Source organism: Elaeis guineensis, chromosome 10, assembly GCF_000442705.2.
Source record: "Elaeis guineensis isolate ETL-2024a chromosome 10, EG11, whole genome shotgun sequence".
Taxonomy (NCBI): Eukaryota; Viridiplantae; Streptophyta; class Magnoliopsida; order Arecales; family Arecaceae; genus Elaeis; species Elaeis guineensis.
Genome location: NC_026002.2, coordinates 15,532,164 through 15,554,994, shown reverse-complemented (window position 1 = coordinate 15,554,994; position 22,831 = coordinate 15,532,164). Strand labels below are relative to the sequence as shown.

General features: G+C 40.0%; 2 protein-coding genes and 1 pseudogene across 2 annotated transcripts; 1 reads left to right on the top strand and 2 right to left on the bottom strand.

Annotated features, from left to right (window-relative positions):
* Window positions 1–1,551: 1,551 nt before the first annotated feature.
* Window positions 1,552–3,522, top strand: LOC105053018 (uncharacterized). Its single transcript, XM_010934015.4, has 2 exons — window positions 1,552–2,549; window positions 2,725–3,522. The coding sequence occupies exons 1-2, from the start codon at window positions 1,934–1,936 to the stop codon at window positions 2,802–2,804; spliced, it is 696 nt and encodes a 231-aa protein (XP_010932317.2). The 5' UTR covers window positions 1,552–1,933; the 3' UTR covers window positions 2,805–3,522.
* A 738-nt stretch (window positions 3,523–4,260) lies between these two features.
* Window positions 4,261–15,417, bottom strand: LOC105053313 (uncharacterized; annotated as a pseudogene).
* Window positions 15,418–21,104: 5,687 nt separating this feature from the next.
* Window positions 21,105–21,945, bottom strand: LOC109506352 (small polypeptide DEVIL 19-like). Its single transcript, XM_019853283.3, has one exon. It carries the CDS (start codon window positions 21,786–21,788, stop codon window positions 21,627–21,629), a length of 162 nt encoding a protein of 53 aa, XP_019708842.1. The 5' UTR covers window positions 21,789–21,945; the 3' UTR covers window positions 21,105–21,626.
* Between the last annotated feature and the right edge of the window lie 886 nt (window positions 21,946–22,831).

Here is a 22,831-nt window from a genome sequence, read left to right as displayed (position 1 = left end):
GCCACAGGATGTCATAATTTTTTTCAAAATACAAGGATATTTTTGTCACATAAAATTTTTAAACGAAAAAATGAAACTACAAATATTAAATACATATTGAAAAACAGTGGCTACGTGGACCAATCAAATAAAGCAGTGTGCTCCACGTCAGATTTTCTACATCATCTGCGGTGCACAAAGAATTTCTCTTAGTAATATATTCAAAAGAGAAACACCAGCTGATCACTTTAGAGCAAGACTAAAAATAGATCGGATACTAGTATATTCATATCTGTATATATATTATTTAATGAATGTAGATAAAGATATAGTATTAATCGAATATAAAAAATTTATATCTATATTTATTTTAAACAGATATAGATATAAATCAAATATCAAAAGTATGAAATAAATACAATAAAATAAAGAATATTACTACATAGATGATATATCAAGTTAATAGCTTGTTAATATAATCATTTATTTTTCTTAGAAATTCATGTATAGATAAAATTAAATAAGAACACAAATAAAATTGGATATTTAGATACGAATCAAATAATTATTTATTTATATCTATATCCAATTTTATTGAATGGATACAGATATGGATATTAGTAAGTTGCTTAAATTCTAATCGTATCTGAATATATTCAAATACGAAAATAGATTCGGATGGATATTATCCGATCCACTTTCATCTCCGCCGTTTGGTTGGGAGAAGTTCCATTTTAATTTCAATTTTGGGGTGGAATGGGAATGGCTCAATCTATATAGAACTCAATCCTTACTCTTCTCTATGGATTCAATTTTTCATTCTAATTTTGATTCCAGTCACGAACCAAACACTTTGGAGGATTTGATCATTCCGATTTCGATTCCAAGTCATTCCGATTCTCATTTCCATTTTGATTCCGATTAATATCCCTAAAATGATTCGTATTAAAATTAAAGAATGTAGAATGTATGGTCAAACTTATTGGTTGTGTAGAAATAGGGAAGGAAAATGTTCCTTCTAGCAAGCATGGACTGGTTACCAGGGAAAATTTAGGCATGTTAACGAGGCAAATATTAAAATACCTCAAGAAGAGAAGGTGGTTCGCTACGAAGTTTTGACCTCTAATAGGGTTTTTCTACGTTTTTTTCTTAAGTTTTCTTCTCTCTCTTCTTCTTCTTCTTCTTCTTCTTGCTGGGGAAGGGACACAGTTTTCACTCTCCCATCCATCTAATTGGTACAAAGAGACTCATTCATGTCATCGCACATGAGATTTGGTCACAAAATTCATTTAATTTTTCTTTATTTGCCTAAAGAAACCAGATGAATTTTGCACGTGTAAGCGATGCTAAATCTCGAAGAATCCGCCGCCTACGGCTTATGTCAAACCCACGAACCAGGTGACACCCTAAACAAACGCTAGCCCTGAATTTTAAGGTTGTTACCAGATTCCGTTGTTCTTTGCCAGCTTTGGTGTTGGTTTTAGCATATCCCTCATTTAAATTTAGAATGAGGGAAGGAAAGAGAATCCCATCATTCCCGTTTCATCCTTTCCCATTTCCACCACCCCAATATTAGCTCCTGGAACCTTCCCGCCTTTGGCCTGTCACGATGCAAATATAGGCTGTGTCGTCGAAGACGAGCGGTGGGCATTCCAGCCCGGAGAAACGGACGCCACCTTTCTTTATTATTATTAGCCTCTCCCCCCGCCCCCTTAAATTCTTCTGGCTGACCAAATTAAGACCACCCCACTAACTCCCTTCAAGAAAACCCTTCCCCTCTCGTCCTCTTCTTTTCAAACTTCAACCCAAGAGTCTTCTCCTCCTCCTCCGCTGCGGCCGTCGTCATCGTTGACGGCCGCCGCCCCTGCTCCCTTGATCGGTGGAGCAGAGGGCCCAGGATTCTTCATCTTTCCTTCTCTCCAATCATTGACTTTTTTTTTTTCCGAAAAAAAGAATGAAGAAGAACGTCGGGAAGCACGAGATAATCTTCTCGTCATCGTCGGAAAGCGAGGTGGAGGAGTATCAAGAAGTGGTGGTGACGGAGAAACCACCGGCGACATGGGGGATGGCAAGCAGCATCGCCGCCGTCGGTGGGGGCGGGAGGAAGAGGCTTCTGACGAAGCAGCTGTCTATGAGGGAGACGAGGAGGGAGGCCAAGTGGGAGAAGCGGCGGCGGCAGATCCTCCGGAGGCGGATGATGGAAGGCGACGGGGAGGAGGAGTCGTCGCCCATCAACTCATGCGGTGGCGGGACGCTGAGCGGGAGGGTGAGGAGCCTGACGGACGAAGACTGGGACGAGCTCATGGGTTCCATCGAGCTGGGGTTTGGCTTCAACGAAGAAGACGGGGGTCATCATCTTTGCGACACGCTGCCGGCCCTCGACCTTTACTTCGCCGTCAACCGCCAGCTTTCGGACCCCAAGCTCCGGTTCTCGCCGAGCCCGGCGTCGACTCCCACCACCACCTCCTCGGAGTCGACGCTCTGCAGCAGCCCTGGCCCGGCCAGCCCCGTCGAGCCCCACCAGCACTCCCACTCGTCCCCCAGCGAGTCTTGGAAGATCTGCAACCCGGGTGTATATCAATTCTTTACCATATAGTGTATTAGTTTCTAGTTTTATTTCTTTCTTTTTCTTAAATTAATTAAATGGTAGAAATGGTAGAAGAGATCAAAGAAAAGGAGACAAAAGGAAAAGAAATATCCGGGTAATTAAGAGATTGATGTGGTTGTTTTGGTGCAATGGAACAGGAGACAATCCTCAGCATGTGAAGACGAGGCTGAGGCACTGGGCACAGGCCGTGGCTTGTTCCGTGAGGCAATGCTGCTAAGTTTCCAAACAGAGACGAGTTGGTTTTTTTTTAGGAGAGAGGGAGGAAGAAGAGGAGGAGAAAGGAGAGGCGGGCCATTTGTTTGATCTCATAATGTGAACCATCTATTGTACATATCCTGACTTCTTCTTCTCCTCCTCCTCCGTCTACCACTTACCACTTGGTCTCAACTCTCTTGTCTCAACTACGTACATTTACTTCATTTCGTGCTTTCTTCTTCTTTCTTCCACCTTCAGAGTTTCTCTTCTTGGTCTTGTTCTTCTCCTTTGGGATCAGCAACGAAACAACGGCGGGAAAGTGGAAAAAGACTTTGCCCATGGCCGACAAGTCTTCATGGCAGGAGAGGAGAGGATTTCTTTTTTTGTGGCTTGGGAATGACTGCATGGAGAGCCACTCGTAGAGGCCGCCCACTAGGCCGCTGTCACCTCACCAAGGAAAGATTGGACGATCGTTTAGGAGAAAGAGAAAAAGAGAGAGAGGTGGCGTAGGAGGAGGTGGTGGTGTTGGCTTCTATCAGGCAGTCAAATGGTCGGTTGTTGCGGTCCCGCAGCAACAGCAACAGTAATGGGTGAGAGGACGGGCGCTAAGATCAATGTAGTAAATTTGTTTTAATTTGATGAGGGGGACAAATAGTTGTTGGGGTGTTATTTTTCTTTCTCATTCTAAATGTTACTGAACTCATTTCTTAGAACTAATGCAGTTTATATTCTTAATATTATATTGTTACTGTTTACCATGTCATTTGGCGAGAATTCAATGCTTCCTACATGCATCTTATAATAATACATCACTGCTTATTACTCTGTATTTTGGCAATTACTTGCACAATTTATGTGATTCATTTTGTTTTCTTATTTAGATATTTGTTGCTGTCGACTGGATCATCCGATGGTTCATGTTGGGCAGGTATGTGTATGTATCTCAGTGTATAAATAATACTGTGAGCCTGTTACCTAGTCTGCATGAAAATAGCTTTCTCCATGATAGAATGCATGTTTTAGGCATCTCATTCTATCACAAGCAGCAAACTACTGATAATGATCATCATAAACACCCTTATCAACTAAACTACTCACATGCAGCACCATCAAAGGGATTAAAAGTATGAAGAAAAATAGATTAAAACTGTTAAGTAAGCTGATGAATCTAAAACCAACAGGACTTCGAGTCCACTGGTTGGTTTCCCTCCCCTTGGTGCTTGCAGTGGGAAAGGTCCTTGGTTCTAACACAGATGATGGTATTACAATAGCATTTCATCACACACAAAAATGTAATAAAAAAAAATGATGAAACTAAGAGCATGTAATTTACTGAAGAAGAATGAAAGGGGAAAACAATAACCTGTTTCTTCCCAATGCAAGGGTTAAGAGTTTTTGCATTATATATTTTATGAAGCTCTTTATTAGATGCAAAGGCTCCATGAGTCAATTATTTTACAACAAATACCAAGTGTCAATTGTCAAGTTTAGATGCATATAAGCAACAAAAAAAAGCTACAAGATGACTTCAATCATTTGTTAGATTGAAGTGTATCAAACCAAGCGCTCGTGAAGAAACTCTTCCAACGTAGTTTGCATACCCCTGTAGCCCAGCAGATTATTCTTTTCAGCAGGGAAATATCACGTAGCTAAACACAGGTTTTGCCTTCTGTAATTGTTGCACACCTAAGCATTTACAACTCATCTACAATGTGGGGACTTCTCATTAACTGAACCACCTTTACATATTGCTCTTCTCCGATCTTCCAGCATCAATTCTTTCATGTGTCAGTTTGCTGTCGGGCATGAAAACATACTGAAACCTTGAATCAAACAGGATGATGCAAAAACTCCCAACACCATTCCTCTGTGATGTGGAATCCTGAACAACAGTTACTTGGTCAGGGGTAAGGTAGTGACATATCCAGTCTACCAGCAAAGAATCCACCACAGCACCCTTAGCAAACAATACAGTAACTTTGGGACTAGCAGTTTTGGTCTATCACTTAAGCCTATCGACACTCGGATGTAGTCCCTCGTCGAGTCTTTAGTTCATCATGAGCATTATCTGCTGTGAGGAATTTTACCTGCATTGAAATAGAATTAGATCATTAACTCTGAGAAAGGAAAAATCATTACATAATTGAACGTGCTGACTAGCTCAGGTTTTATTAGTAACACAAAGGTTTTCTTAAACGTAAATCAATTCAGAAGGATAATCTCACTGGTGGAAACCATTTTGGCAAGAGTCTGGATTATACACAAAAGAACAGTAAAATCATTTTGGAGGTCCTGACGGGGTAAAATTAACAATGTTTCAAATTCAGAACATTTAAGGAACATTATCAAAATAAATCACCAGAAAATCTTTTTATTGGAAAACCCACTAAATAAACTTACTAAATACAATCCTCGTCTTAATCTGAATGCCCCAAAGAGCTAAAGGTTCAAGAACAAAAGCATGGGGTACAAAGTCAAATATTTCTATATTCCAGGAATTGTTTCCTCAAATCTTGTGGGAATTCAAAGCAAAAATATTGATACCCAACACGAACAGAAGTCCATCATCATTACATTTGGATATAAATTATCCTACTGCAGGTGAAGCATGCATCCCGCAGCTAAGGGCGAGTACCGCCGGAGGCTAGGGTTGCCAATGGAATATTTTCTGTGCTTCTCAAGAACTTATGAAGCGCTAAAATCAAAGCTAAGAATGGAAATAGGACCTAACAATTTAAAGACAGAATGCATCAAGATTTGTGAACTGGTATCATCTTATTATAGTGTTGATAGTCCATATAATACGAGATGGCGAGGCATATTAGTTGTCGGTACCATATGAAACTACATATCGATTCGGTACCGGTATACCATAATACATTTGATACAGCATGGGATCGGTACGGCAAATCTTGGAAAGGCATACTAGCCGTGGGTGATATGGTGGAGGTTTCATCTTTAGGACGACAAATTCAGTGTCAGCTGCACTCAATGACTGGCCACCTACGGTGTAAGATATATGCTGCCTCATGGTATTGTATCAATATATTCTGCAAACCAGAGTGGGGAGAGAATAGAAAATCATTAAGTCAAACCTGCGTTACAGAAAAAGCTTGATATCACTTCTAGGAACTTCATGCGCTAAATATGCCTGACAGATTTGGAATGACATGAGTTTCTACACATCCTTGAAAGCAATCAAGGCCATTCAACAACTTCACTAAAAGCAAATGACAGGAGCATTGGCTTACACCAACCAGCCATAAATGACAGCAAAGTGCATAGTGCGAATATGATGTTGCCAAAAAATAAGGATAAGCAACTTTTACGGTTGAACAGAGCCACTTTATGCAGGTGTAACATCATTCTGGCATCAAATGCGAATGAGATTTTTAGATTTATGAAAAGGGAGAGACAGTTTGATCAGCAAGTAACAAGTCGGGCATAATCAAATAGAAGGGAGAATTAGCTTCGCATTTCATAAAATTTGTGCAACATTCTTTTTGAATGGAAAGGGAGGCAGCAGGCACCACCTCAACACCACCATAGGCAGGTGGATCAGATGCCCCTTCCAGATCCTGTGTGCAGGCCTTTTGGAATAACTCACTTCCATTCATTATTATCTCAATATTTAATCAAAACCACTGTATCCACCATAACTCGAATCCGAATCAGTTGGTTGGAAGGCAAAAGTCCATTTCACTGAGCTACCACCTTTCTATTTAATAGCTAAAAGACTTAATAAAGAATTTAGATGAGTGAGGTCCTTACAGCTTAGAGAAGGATAGAAAATGGGGCAAGTTACAGTGGTGGGCCCGGGCTTTGACAATGACATACCAGGTGGGAGATTTTCAGTTCACCATATGAGAAATTTTTTCAGTTCATAGTGAGAGAAATTTTTCAATTCCAGATTGCTTGCATTGGAGTGGCCATTCTAGCATACAGTACATTTCTTTTGGATTTTGCACACAGACACAGATGCCAAAGGATGAAGCATTTTTATGGCCCAAGGGTTAGCACAATTGTGGGTCCATATATCTGTTCCTCGAAGATCTTAAAACAGCAGACATGCTCAAGGATAGAACCGTATATAAACAAAATGTTTGATTGTCAAATAAGCACAATAAACACATTTAGTTAGTTCTCCACGTTCTGGAAAGCAGATTTTCTTGAAGGATTTCATACAAATATCAACCAGGAAAATAAATTCTTGATATTTGGTTGCTTGTTGAAGTGGACTTATATATCGAATTCTTTGTCAATAATTATCAATGTTTTATGTCTTAATTACCACCAGAACCTGTACTAGTATGGGTTGATGTGGTATGATGCCCCTGTATCGACCCATGGTACACTATTGTAGTTGCACTGTTATGTGTTGATACAGGGGCATACTGTGTCCCCCATAATGTGCCAATACCATGCTGAGTTAACATCATGTGCCTCATACTGGCCAGTATGGGTCAATACTTAGAACCTTCATTTCCATAGTCTAAATTAGCGATATGCTTCTTCTTCATCATAATGACCACTTCCACCCCATCAAACTTTAACTGGCAAAAGTGGAAGGGAGATATTGCTGGTACTAGACATACATGGCAACATACAAGTTGATCCAAAATGCCAGCCTCTCATTGCGACTGATATGAGCTGGATTCACTTTTTCCACTTGCTCCAAAAGAAGTGTAGACAAAAGAAAAAAGGATGCAAGCATGTAAAATCTCTCAGAGTCAAAAAAAAAAAAGGGGGGGTTATTGCAAGCATGCTTTCTCATGAACTATGCTAGTTAATATAGAATTAAGTGTTAAGCCAGTTTCCAAATAGATTCAAGATGAGGAACAATACTGTCAACCAAAAAAAATGGCACGTACCCAATAAATTGTTGACATGTGCTTTCCAAATAAATGATTACCTAATGCTGGAAGACAACTAGAGATTGAGTGGCATGAAAAGATATATAAAGACAATATCATTGCGGGTATTTCAAAACGAGACATCTCTATGAAATTATCGAGATATCTGACTTCGATCAAACTTTGAAACTCTCAAGGAAGCAATGTGCTGAGCAGGGACACTAATTAACCATCAACAATCAGAACCAGAAATATCTGAATGACACCTACAGAAGAGATGTAAAGCAAGAAAGCCTGAGAGAGTGTCATATACTCCTTCCAAATATAACCAGAATTGAACATGTTTGTTCCAGTGATGGTGATGGTAAACATCCTAGATGGGATTCAGCAAAGCGTCTCTCATTCCTCTCATGACAAAGATGAATATGCAGGACAATGATAGCTATTAGCTCCTGAGCCTAAACATAACCATAAGTACTTACTCTCTACAATGGAAAAAAAAAAAAAAAAATCAATGAAAGAAGAACATAAAAAGGAGGGCCAGTAAATAAAATGTTACCTTATCAGCTGGAAGCAAGAAGGAGGTTCAATAAAGGGGCAGCATTATGCACAACAACAATTGCTAAAGCCACATGCAGATCCATCTCTTCCTGAAGCTACCTCTGTAATTTTTAAACCTGCACAACAAGGTTCGCCGTCCCCATGCTAGATCCCATGCCAATACTATTCTGTTATAATGTGAGTTTGCGGTACCGTATGAGATGGCAAGATGTACCGAATATTAGTATGGTATGAGACTGCGTACACCATATGGTATGGTATCGATCGGAACAGTAAACCTTGCTGCCCAGTGATGTCAGTGGCAGTTTAGGTCCTTAACCTTTTATGAAAAGGAGAACAGAATATGCAGACTGAATAACATGACTCAAGTTAAAGGTGAAGAACTTATATACCATAATTTAAGAACAGATATTGTGCTCCTATGGACCAGAAAACTTGCTAGCCCATTGACTACCTATAATCTTGATCTTAAGTTAGCGACTACCATGAATTAATTACTATAGCTGGATCAGTACATTTATTACAGGAAAGACATGATGGAATCCCAACCTCAACAATTTACAGCTGAATCACGAATTGATTTCTGTGAGAAAGATGCTGTAGTTTTGGATGACTCTTAGAAGCTGCATCCTGCATTCCACATTAATTCACTCACAACAGCAGGTATATGTTGATCACAAGCACTTGCAGCTTGACCATTTGTTATCACTTAACTATCGTAAACACTCAAATAAACAAAATCTATTATCTGGGAAAACATGATCATAAAATCGATTATATATTAGACCAATTGGGGGTTGAAAAATCCATCGTATGAAATTCAAAGAGAAAACAAATTATCCAAGGGTTAACAAAACATTCAATCAATGTTATTCTTGATTGAGGTTGTTTCCAGTTTGGCAGCTAAAACGAGCGAGAAAAGCCCTCTTAACAGATGCAAGAACCAATCATGGTGAGGGCATCTGTGAATCTGATACTCTTATGTTAATAAACATGGATGGATCTAGAAAATTGGAAATGAGGGAGAAAATTCAGCATCCTCTTCCTCAGTAGATGTCTTTCTATCACAAGTATGAGAGGCATGCTTAACTTTTCCTCAAGATAATCTTTTATCCATGTTTTTTTGGACGTGCCAGAAGTTTCAAAGTGAATTCTTTTGTTTCAATTTGCGTAATGACCCAGGACATCGCCCAAAAGACAAGTTATAAGGTATTATTTGGGTTCCTTAGTGCTATATAAATACTCGAGATCCTCTCCAGCATAAGTGGGACTCAAACACGCCACAAAATCAAAAATCAACACAGAAAATAAGTAACTTGATTTTGATTCCACCATAGAATCAAACTTAGCTCTAAGTCTGCAAGTTTTACAAAGAACATAAGAGTTCAATCTTATATTATAGTCCTTATGGATGGATATCAAGTCTCAATTGCCCTAAATATCTAATATCAATTTAAATATGTCGTATTGCCCAGCCTCCCATTATAGAATCAGAAAATTAGTTGATGTGGATTCGTATGGTCTTATTCTATGGTGGAACCATCATCCTGTCAAAAATCAACATATCATATGAATAAATAACCAAGAAAAAGAGATGACTCTCCCACTCACACGTTAAGTGAATCGATAAGATTCATAACAATAATGATCCAGTGGGTGATATGATCCAGAGTTTTGTTTCTACATGCTGAAAATTGGGTGATATGATCCAGTGGGACAGAATTGACATTGATATGAGTGACATGACCTGTCCATCCAATAACTCCTTCCCTTTCTTCTCTAACAAACATCAAAGCCAAATAGCAAGTAGCTAACCAAGTAAAAATGAAACAAAAAAAAAACATTTCTGTTGATCCCAACAAAACTGATGCAAGTTTTTTATGAAATGGAATAAAAAAAATGGATAAACACCAACCTCTAGACTAGAGCAGCTAGCAGATGGCGGAAAGGAGGTTCCTTTGTGCATCACTTTCCAAATGTAACTCCCCAGGTTCACCTTCTCGATATGGAACCCAATATCAGCACCATTCTATTATAGTATTATGATATGGTATGAGACAATGAGGCATACCAAGTGTCAATATAGTCCAAGATTGTATATCGGTACAATATGGTATGGTATTGACCAGTATGACAAACCTTACCTTCTGTGGTGGTGACTATCCAATCACGGACTAAATCTACAAAAAAAATAACAAGGAATTACAAGTAACATAAATGAACGAACAAAAGATACTGAAGAAAAGAAATAGTGGCGGGAGCTTCATGGGAGGATGATGCTATATGAAGCATGCATTTCATGCCACAACACCTCCGTTTTCAACCACTGCATCTCTTCTTCCACACACTCTCTTTTTGTAAAAGAAACATATCATACTGCATTTAAATGCAATTTATTTGATCTCATAATATATATAGACAGGTTACGATAAATATTTTAAGTATATTTCATGTTTAAGACTATATCCTACCATCTTTCTTTTTCTTGAGGTATATATAAAACATTCATTGTCATTTGTGGTTAAATTGATTTTTATTATTTCTAGAAATCATCATGGATGGTTCCACTTGATCAATGATCTCTTCCAATTTTTCTCTCTTCTTCTCACTTCAAGAACTCCTCTGTCTCAATAAGATCTCCTGCCAAAAGATTTGATCTAGATGTCATAATGCCTATAGAAAGGTTTTATCTAAGAGTTGGGTTCCGTGTTTAGTGTCATCTTGTCAATCAAAGACGGCCCATGATTTACACTTCGCCTTTTTAGTCCACTACCAAATTGAACATCATCCAAACTTTCCACCTAAATGTGAGCTTGCAATGAGTCAGAACTATGGACTTCATCTAGGTAGGCTTGTATACGGGCAATATACAAAAGAAATTATTCTCTACACTGCATGAACCATGTGGCCGTGCACACAGCCAATCATAGCTATTTGTTCCTATAGTCCTCATTCATCAAGCGCTCATCTCGGTGCACCGCAACAGAAATGAGCAGCTATGATTATCTATATGCATAGCCACATGGTGCACACAGTGTAAAGTATAATTTCTCAAGATATGGAGGCTTGACCTTAGAAAATTTTTAAGAAAGAGAAGGTTCGGGCTCCCTGATCCTCTGATACCGCAGGATACTACGGCCACTGGGATTTCAGAGCTGGCATACATATGCATTCCATTTAATTTAGGCTGCCCTTTCGACCATGGTTTTCAGCTTTACTTGAGATATTGGTTTGTATCAAAATTAAAATTCAATTACTTTATGAACAATGCATGCATTAACTTGATCTTGTTATCTATATTATATATTGTAAAATATGAGAGAAATGTGCTGCATATATTCTATTTATCAAATTAACCAATCAAAATATTTTCATAGCATTTTTAAAAATCACACCAACAATAGTATTTTCAGTAAATATTAAATAATATATTTTAAATTTTATCTTTCTATTTGTCAACACGCAGATTACCATGATCTCTTCCTTTTATCAATTCCTCAACTAAATTCAAATTTGAATGGCTTGGAAGCTCTCTCCCTCATCAACTCCACATCCCACTACTTTTTTTTCAGTTTGTCTGTTTTCTATTATCTCTCTAATCCAAATGATTCTTACGTAACTGTAGATGTAAGTGATTTGAGAGGATCTCCGTATCAAGCCCGCATTTTGTGGATGCACGTGTATTACACATTCCAGGATTGCTGGTCTCGATTGATATTGACCATTGTATCATTGCAAATCGGTTAAATAGCATCACTATATCAATTTAACTTAGCTCGGTTTTCCAAATTCAACCCTTCTCTTTTTTTGGTACAATGGTGGGCAAATGCAGAAGAGAGAACAATACTACTATTAGAACAACATTACAGAACCCATATATTTACAAACCCCCTGTAAGTATTTTCCAAATTGGACGGAACAACATTAGGATTTTTGAATTTTTGTGTGTTTCTCACATCAAATGTAAATGAGGTCATGCATCGAAATGGCTAGCGCAAATGATTCATGCAATATTCAAGTGATTTATGGAAGTATTGGATACCCTTCACAATAATCATGTGCCAATCCTTTGCTAAACCCCAGCACAAGAGATCCAATCTATATTATGGAGGCAGTCACAAACATTTTTTTGCTAAACACAGGGTATGTTTGTTTCGAGAAAGTTGAATTTTAGAATGGAAATGAGAATAAATGACTTATATCCCAGCTGTTTAGTTGGAGGAAGTTTCGTATCATTCTCACGTCGATTCTAAAGGAGAATGAGAATGATGCCTCAATTCTTCAAAATTCAATCACTTCTTTTTTCTAATGTTCGAATCTCAATCATATTCTAATTTCGATTTTGATGGTGAATCAAATATATTAAAAAATATAATTATTTTAATTTTAATTTATTTTAAATTTTAATTCTGGTTCCGATCGCGGGGCAAACGGTTAATAATTTAAAACATATCGAGACTATACTATCTCCCAAGCGATCTCGGCCACTTATCAGCTCTTTCAAAAATAAAAAATTGAGATGCGATGCCATTAAGGAATTCACGAGGGAATGGAAAATCCCAGACTTCACCCACAGTGATAAGCTGATAGATTCCATCATCAATCGATGCCATCATGCACTCTGCATGTCCTTCTGCTGGTAACGTAGTTATTACACTCTGATATGGAAGAATCTTTTTATTATAACAATGTGGCAGCAAGTTGGGGCCCAGAGAAGGTCCATTTATTATTGCCTTGAGATCAGGGGAGGACGGGAAAGGATGGGGTTGAAGAAGGAAAGGCTCGTCTCATGACAAGGACCTCTCAACCACTTCCACTTATTTCCGTCTCCCACTTCTCATGGGAATACACAAGAATCTCTTCAGGCTTTTCAGTGGAGTGGAGTGCTTCAGGGGTCTCCTAACTTCAGGAAAAATGTTGTCATGTTCTCACTTTGTATCCATGGCCATCCAATTCTTCATCCATTTTTTAGTATTTTCAGAGTTGGCATCCTTTTAGGCCAACAAGGTTATGTCCTGTTAGTGCTCTGCAGTTTTGAATGATTGAGCATGGGGCTGCACTACTCCAGATGAATCATGGAGTATGGTGGGATAGCCTATGTTGTAACCTTGTACCCATTGGGTTGGACAACAAAATTATTGTGTAACCCTGCACCCATTAGGCTGGACACCAAAATTATTCTCTTTTTTTTTTTTGTTTTTGTAGAAAAATTATTGTCACTTTCACAAACTAAAATGTGCCAAGGAAATCCTTCCCAATGTTCACAAATCTTTGACATTATATATATCTCTCTCTCTGTCTCTTTTAATGAAATGTTATATAATCTCACATTGGAGAATTTGAATCTTAGCTATGATACTATACCAAACATATTGTCCTCACATCTGAGAGATTCAAAAGAATATCTTAGCGTTGCATTCTTGTATAACATGTTCCCATAAATGGCACTTTTAAACAATCTTCACTATTTGTCATCATGCATAGAGAGTCATACGAAAGCTCTCATTTCATTTACAAGTGACCATAGCCAAGATTGTATTTCTAAAAGTCAACCACATGCATGATCTCCAAGTCTTTGTTCGAATCTTCATATAGGTTTCACATGTTCACTTGTATTCTTCTCTCGATTATCTGGATTCAATTGCGAATAATGCTTATTATTTATATTGTTCTTTTTTTTTTCCCCTTTCAATTAAGAATCATGCCCTATTGGTTAAGGTAGCGGTTGGCCATCAAAAAGTTTGAGGTTCAAATCTTTACAACCTCTTGTTATATTGTTTTTCAAAAACCGTTCTAGTAGGACTACACTAATCTTACACTCATTTCATATTTTATGATTATTATTATTTTTTGAATTTTTCAATTTAGTATTAGTTAAGTTTGAGAGTTAGTTTTTAAATAATTGTATGGGAAAATTCTTAGCTCCAATCACTTCTCCACCCTCCTGTTTTATTGATTGTTTCCACCATATCTCACTGTATAGGTGTTTATTATATGCAATCAAGATATGTTGGGAAGCTTATGGTGGATAAGGTAGGGATCCACTTGACCAAAAGTGACTAAACTTATTGCTATGACCATCATGGAGGGATAAGTTAAAAAAATCTCTTTCCAGCTATACAACTTGAAAAATAAAGATAGACTGTTACACAAATGAATACAAGGAAAATGCAGAATGCGTGTCTGGATCCATTCATCCATATCATATTTTATGTAAGACATGGTGCTTATCTACCGGCCGGTTAAGGATTTTGATAGGTCTCATTAAACTAAGGTCCATTGCATGTGTTTAAGCCAGTAAAGATAGATAATTAGACTATGTTTGGTCGGGATTATAAACACGAAATCAGCTATTTATTCGATGGTTTTCCTAACAAACACCAAAATTGAAGTTAAGGAATAGGCTTGTTCCCTGACAAGGAATAAATCCTTGTTAGATGACGCAGCCATTACTCTGGTGTTGGAGGCCGCCTATTTTTTGGCAACATGTCTTGTGGCCAAAAAATAAAAATAATAAAATAATAAAAATAAAAAGACACCAAAATTGAAGTTAAGGAATAGGCTTGTACCCTGACAAGGAATAAATCCTTGTTAGATGACATAGCCATTTCTCTGGTGTTGGAGGCCGCCTATTTTTTGGCAACATGTCATGTAGCCAAAAAAAACAAAAAAAAAAAGATTTTTGTGACTTTTGTTGTGACGACTGACAGGCTTTGTTACGAATACATTGTCACCAATTTATACACCCTATGATACCGAGCTACGTAGATGCATATTTTATATATATATATATATATATATATATATATATATATATATATATATATATATATATATATATATATATATATATATTACTATGATATTTTTTTATAATATTATATTATAAAAAATATTTAAAATATTATATATTATTATTATATATATATTATTATTTTAAAAATAATTTTTTTTCTTTTTTCTCCTCCGCACCCTTTTATGTGTGGCTTCTCCATGCCCCACTACCACTCGTCCGGACCCCCCACCTGCTCCTCCATCTTCCTCCCTCTGCCGGCAGCTTCTTCGCAATGCCCTACACCCACGAGTCCTCCCGCCCTTGGTCGCACGCCCCCCGACCCAGTGCAGGTGGTTTCCTCTCCCTTCCCACAGTGCCCGCGGGTCCTCCGCCCTTATTCCCCTCCCCTCTACCCTCCTGTGACGCTCACGACTTCTCTGCACCATTCGCTCATGACTTCTCTTCACCACCCGCCCACGTTCCCACCCACCGCCACCCCCTGTCCAAGCGCTGGTGGCTCCTCCACCCTCGATCCTCCATCGCCCCTACCCCCCGGCCCTGGTCCCCCTCTGCAGCTCTCCATGCCGACGCCCCCCATCCCACCACCAGGCATCAACGGCTCCTCCAACCTTGATCCCCCACATAGCACCTGCGGAGGATTGCAGCTTCTCTACGTCTCTACCCCCCATGCGCCACCCCTCCCCTCCTACCCATGATGGCTCCTCCACCTTCAATTACAGATATTTACAAAACTACCATCAATTTAATATTAAAATAATTTTAATCTTTAATATATTTATCGTACTAACCTTATACATTAGCACTTTAACTGATTAAAATATGAGTGATCCATATTTAACCCAACAATCAAAAATAAATAAAATATTAAAATATTTTTTAAAACATCATAGTAAAATTCATACATATATATATATATATATATATATATATATATATAGACACCCACACTCCTCTTGGTCATAAGATTTCTATCACGAGAACAGGCATATTTTGAGATGACAAAATACTGCCGCATCAACTTTGAAGTTTTATTGATGACATTTATTTTGTCATTATAAAGGTTTTGTGGATAATCTTGCGACGACAAAAATGCCAATCACCAAAACCTTTCGTAGCAAAGCTTTGGCTTTTAGTGGAGCTTCCGCTGTCACTAAAATTATGTTTCTTGAGTTGGAGGGTGTGTATGGTGTTAAAAAATATATCTCAAGATTCAGTCCATATTGAGCCCACAGTGAGGTCTAGGATGACGAACGAAGTCCAACGAGTCCAAAAACAGTCCAAACGGAGTTCAGATAGTGAAGATACGTATGAAAGAAGGCTCGGAGCGGTAGCACAGTGCACGAGGCAGCGACAGCCGGCGGCGGAGCGGCTGGGCCCAATGGAGATGCGCATGCACGCAGGCACGCGAGTGCACTCACGGGCCGGCCTAGCATGCATGCAAGGCACCCAAGCCCAGTACCTTGCGCGGTCCATCGTGGACTGTGAGGCACTGGGCGGTCTATGGGGCCACGTGGACCGAACACGTGGTCCACGTACGGTCCAGAGGTGTTTTTGCACGATCCGACAGTTCAAATCACAACCGATCATGATCGGATGGTTGAAGACGAATCCGAACATGAACAGGCATGATCAAAGGCTATTTTGTACGATCGGATGGCTTTGGTGCGAGTCGATCACGATCGGATGGCTATGGATGGTTCTAGATTTGATTAAGACTGTATTCCTACTGAAACAATATTTTTGAGATTCTGGAGCTTATATAGTTTCGATTGATAAGCCGTTTATTGTGTTGGAGAGCTGGTGACATTCTGGAGGTGCAGAAAGCTTCAAGAAAGATTTCAGAGAACTTTTGTAAGGATTTTGGGATTTTTCAGTGAAAGACTCTTGTACAAGAGTTGAATGATGAGTTCCTCTTATATTGATTTTGTTTTATTCTTTTATAGTAAAGTTTGCACGCCCCATGAAGGTAGGCTTGAGACCGATCTACGTATTTGTATTGTGTTTCTTATTTTATTTCTTCTTTCTTCCTGCTGTATCATGTGGTATCGGATCTTGCGCAATAATTGGTATCAGAGCAAGATGGTACCAGAGCATAGATTACAGCGGTGGTGATCGAGATAGAAGATGGAGAAGACAAGCATAATCAAGATGGAGATCAACAGATTTGATGGAAAGAGTAATTTCTCTTTATGACAGATGAGGGTGAAAGACATGCTCATCCAGTAAGGGTTGATCGATGCTCTCTTATGTGAGGAGAAACCGACTACCATGGAGGTGCAGGATTGGAGGCGGCTTCAGATGCAGGCGATGAGTATGATCTGCTTGTATCTAACGGATGAGGTGATGATCCATGTATTTGGCAAGACTTATCCGACGATGCTGTGGTCGAAGCTCGAGGAATTGTACATGACGAAGTCTCTCACTAATATCATCTTCCTCTGGAGATAGTTCTACCAGCTGTAAATGACTGAAGGACAGAGCGTGCAGGAGCATTTCAGCCACTTCTAGAAGATTCTCACCGACCTCCTCAGCATTGATGAGAAAGTTGAGGAGAAGATCAGAGCGCTGGTCTTGCTAGCATCGCTTTCTCCTTCGTATAAGTCTTTGGTGACTGCTCTTCTAGTGAGAAAGAGCACCATCAAGATGGATGAAATTACTGTGGTGATTCTTCAGAACGAGGTTCTCAAGAGGGAGAATCCAGCTTCAAGCTCAGGCGGCAGCTCAACTTTAGTGGTTCTAGAGGAGCAGGAGGTGACAGACAGAGCGACAGGAGAACACGATGAGGGCAGTCCAAGTCCAGGATGAGAGACTTGAGCAAGACCAGATGTTACCGGTATGACGAATTAGGATATTTAGCCAGAGATTGTCCTTAACTCAGGGATCGAATGAGAGCTACTGCAGCGACGGTCAGTAGGGACTCACAGGATGATGTTTTGGAGATATCTGACGAGATATTTACTTCTTTCCAGCAATGAATTTTAGATTATGTATGCACCTATCATGTATGTTGCAGAGAGGAGCAATTTGACTCTCTGAAGAATAATGAGGGCACTGTTTATCTGCCGAATGGATTGAGCTGTGCAATCAGAGGTATCAGGACAGTCAGTTGAAGGACACATGATGATGCAGTGAGGAGATTGGGGGAGGTCCGATATATATCCGATTTCAGACGGAATCTTATCTCACTGAGTAGACTGGATTCGAGAGGCTACAAGATGGTAGCTGGTGGAGAAATCCTGAAGGTGTTGCATGGCGATGTGATTGTTCTGAAAGGGAAGAAGAGGATGAGAGGACATTACTATCTGGTAAGGAGCCCAGTGCGAGGTAGAGCTTCAGGAGCAGGGAAGAGCCCAGTGCAAGGTGGAGCTTTAAGAGCCAGGAGTCCAGAGTAAGATAGAGCTCCAGGTAGAGGTGGATCAGGCACTAGATGGAAGATCCGAAATGACGAGAGACGATGTCACAGAGTGAGATTTCTATTGCCGCAGGATGATACCCCAAGCAGATCTTTGATCAGAGTGGACACAACCCACGATGGAGGTGAGATCGAGCGGCCTGACTCGACTTCCATGTTTACCCATCTATGAGATAGTAGGCATGTCCCAGGGCATGGGCGTGAGACGGATCACAGATTTTCAGAGATAGATGGAGGTCAAATATCGAGTCGAGGTAGAGATTGTTAGAAAATACGTCTCAAGATTCGGTTTACATTGAGCCCACAGCGAGGTCCAGAATGACGAACAAAGTCCAACGAGCCTAAGAACGACCCAAACGGAGTCAGTCCAAATGGAGTTCAAACGACGAAGATACGTACGAAAAAAGGCTCGGAGCAGTGGCATGGTCACGAGTTGGCGGCGGGCTGACGGAGGCCGACGGCAGAGTGACCGAGCCCGACAGAGATGCACGCGCATGCAGGCGCGCGCTGCCCAGCACAGGCGTGCGCGGGCCAGTCCAGCGCACACACAAGGCACCCAGGCCCAGTACCCTGCATGATCCACCGTAGACTGCGAGGCGCTGGGCGGTCCATGGGGCTACGTGGACCGAACACGCGGTCCATGCATGGTCCAAGGGTGTTTTTGCACGATCCGACAGTTCAGATCGCAGCCGGTCACGATCGGACGGCTGAAGATAAATTCAGACGTGATCAAAGGCTGTTTTGCACGATCGAATGGCTCTGATGCTAGCCGATCACGATCGGACGGTCACGGATGGTTCTAGACTTGATTGGGACTCTGTATTCCTATTGAAACAGTATTTTTGAGATTTTAGAGCCTATATAGCTCTGATTGATGAGTCGTTTATTGCGTTGAAGAGCTAATGACGTCTTGGATGTGTAGAAAGGCTTCAAGAGAGGTTTCAGAGAGCTTTTTGAGGGTTTTGGAATTTTTCAGTAAGAGACTCTTGTACAAGGATTGAGTGGTGAGTTTCTCTTATATTGATTTTATTTTATTCTCTCATAGTAAAGCTTACATGTTCCGTGGAGGTAGGTTTGAGGCCGATCCACGTATTTGTATAGTGTTTCTTATTTTGTTTCTTCTTTCTTCCTGCTGCACCATGTGGTACCAGATCCGACGCAACATATGGTAGGCTTCATAATTAATACTACCACATTTAAATATATATTCATGCTTGGTTATTGTTAAATAAACAATAATATGGGCATTTCATTCATACCCTATCTACAATTTCATGAGGCGAAGGAGACAATAGGGGCATGGGTTAAGGTGGTTGCAGCCACATTCAACCTTTATTATACTTAACCATTTTTCACAAATGGACGTGGAAAGATGGTTTTATCTAGGGAACAAAATCACTATTTATCCTCTCAACTTATTCTTTCAACCAAAATAACCACCAAACTTATCTATCCAATCAATTATACTGGACTCCCAAAATTTATTCTGCAACCAAAGCAATCTCTCAATTAGACCATGCAACCGATCAAATGGAAAACCTATTATACATATGACAACAAAACATTAATTGTAGTACGCCATGCAAATTGTTACGGTCCAACAAAAAAAACTCAAGTTTATACAAAGATAGATCTATGAGTATATAAGCACTATTAAGATGCTTTTTCCCTGTCCAATGTGGGATTATTACCATTTTCTTAAATCCCCTCTTATGTATAGCTCCCAAGGATAGATGGAACCTTCTGAGAAAACACCTAGAAAGGGACGACAAGTAGATTAAAAGTGAAAGTATTGAAAGATCAGCAGACGATAGGGACGATGGGCTCTGATACCATGTTAAAGTCCAACATAAAAGGTTAAACTAGTAGTCGGATGATCCATGAATATATAAGCACTATTGAGATCCCTTTCTTATCCCATGTGAAATTATTATCACTCTCTAAACATCATTAGTCATGTGCTCATAGAAGCAAATAATAGCTCACTTGGCCAATGACAATAAGAAACTTCAGACTTAACCAAGACAGATTGGGAAGAAAAGAAAAGAAAAAAATCTCTTTTAGGCCGTATTCTTAGACTGTCTTAGGCTAACCATCAAACTGTACCCGCTTGCTTCATCCGATAACTTAGATTAGCAGATTAATTGCATCCCTGGATCTCCAAGCTACACTGAGTTGGCATTGATGTGGAGTGTCCACATCCCAATGTAGAACGTGTGTCCATGTGGATTCCATGCGTGGGCTTTGTCAAACTCCAATCATTTTTATTCTCCTTTAAATACATACTAGAAATCATTGATAAATAATAAATGTTCTTCTGTGGTCGCTTTCTGCAGCCCAGCTGTCTGCCAGCTTCTCTTTCATTTTTGTCGCAATTTTTGTCTCACTTCATAACAGAAGAAAACATCGATTCAATTACTCATGGCAAACATTGAAGCATACTGATTGCAACCAATTTGTCTCGGTGTAGGAAAATTTTCAGTGCTCTTTTCTTGTCGCTTGGGTCCACCAAGGCTTCTCCTTGGAGTGTTTGATGGTTAGACTGATCATCTAGGTTACAACAACTTCTCTTTTAGCAATCTTTGCACCCACTAATCATCATAACCACGATCAATTAATTTATCCTTGTAGCAGGAAACTTGCGAATCTGCTATAAAGTCGATCGGGAACTCGAGGATGTAAGGAATATATATATATATATACAAGGAGATTCAAGAGAGAAAGGATTCATTTATTGCTAGTAAGTACAATAGAGTAATGGTAACCAGATTCAATTTATACATTACAACTTCAGCTATATACTAAGAGACATCTTTGCGCTGTCATAACATGGAAGTCTTTCGTTCCACGTCAAAAACACAATCTAAAAAGAAGAACAAAACATTTTAGCCCTCCTACAACAACATGGAGATCAGCGCTCATCTGCAAAACCACCCATGCTGCAATCTTCTCATCACCTCTGTGACAAACCTCCCCCTCCTCCTCAAAATCCATAAACCCAGTCCACCAAACGCTGAACCGGATAAAAAGAGAGAGAGAGACCAAAGGATAGGCGATGAAAGGATGAAACAAGAAAACCATATCATGGCCATGGTATATAGGGTTTCTAATAAGCTGCCTGCTATCATTGTTAGCCAGCCAAACCAAAGAGGTCAAGGATAGTATATAGGATGGTATATAGTTGGAGATCGTGGCATGCATACCCCAAGCCCCATACTCTCTCTAGTCATCTCCATGGATGTACCAGCAAAGCAGCATCGTGGCGCAGCGGCGCAGGATGTAGATCCTGGCACGCTGCTCCTTGACAAGTGATGCGCACCGCCTGCCGAACCCCTTGCCGCCCTTCGTCGGCCGGGCGATGGAGTCCATCCGGGTCTCGGCCATGATATAATTGTTGTTGTTGTTGGTGGTGGTGGTGGTGATGATCTTAGATCAGGCACAAGCTAACGATGACCTGATAGCTAGGCAGCTTGCAATGGTTCCTAAGGGTGGTTTATATAGAAGGGGCATGGAGGTGGGATTGGTTGACTAGGATTTGGGACAAGGGAGCAGGAGGGACCATGTGGTCAGCATGGACAAACAAGAGCCGAGAGGAGGGTTTGGTTGCACGCAAGGCGAACATGGGCATGGGAAGACTAAGGATTAAGAGGAGAGTTGGGTTTTCTTAAAGTGAGCGTTTGAGGGATTGGGTATTTGTTTATGGGGGAAGGTAGCTTGAGAAGTGGAAGGGTGCTCATGCAAGACAAGGCAACTTGGTGGGGATGGGGAGCAGCATGCCGGTGGTTGATCCACGTTGGGGTGGCAAGGATATATATATATATATATATATATATAGAGAGAGAGAGAGAGAGAGAGAGAGAGTTCTATTGGTGTGGTTCCTGGTCCTGGCCTTGGCTGTCCTAAAACCCTGCAGGCATGCACCCAGCTGCATTCAGCTCAAACTCATATTTCCTACGTTATCTCTCATGTCCCACTACAATCAATGTAAGAACTCGTTGTACATGCAGTTCTGCTACAACTTCTGCCCTAGCCATCCATACATGTGGGTATCGCCTATAAAGGACTGATGATTGAATAGCTAATGTGGCCCACCTGCAATTTGTGTTATGGCCTATTTCCATCACCCATCTGCGAATGCTGGAATCCACCTTGAGGAATATTGCTATGGTGACTGTAAAAATCCCTCAAGAAAAGTTTCTCAGCTGTCTTGATGCACACCAGGTGGGTGACTCCTTGATGTAGATCTTTGAGTTGCGAGAGCATTTTTTATCAACACCAGTATGATTAATAGACTGAGAATTAATGAAGAGCTACACCCTAATTAGTTGTATTGAAGGGAGAGAATCCGAACTAATGAGCTGCTCTGCAAGAATAATGTGTTATTATGACCAAGGTAGCATTATCATCCATGAGTGCAGCAAATTGTG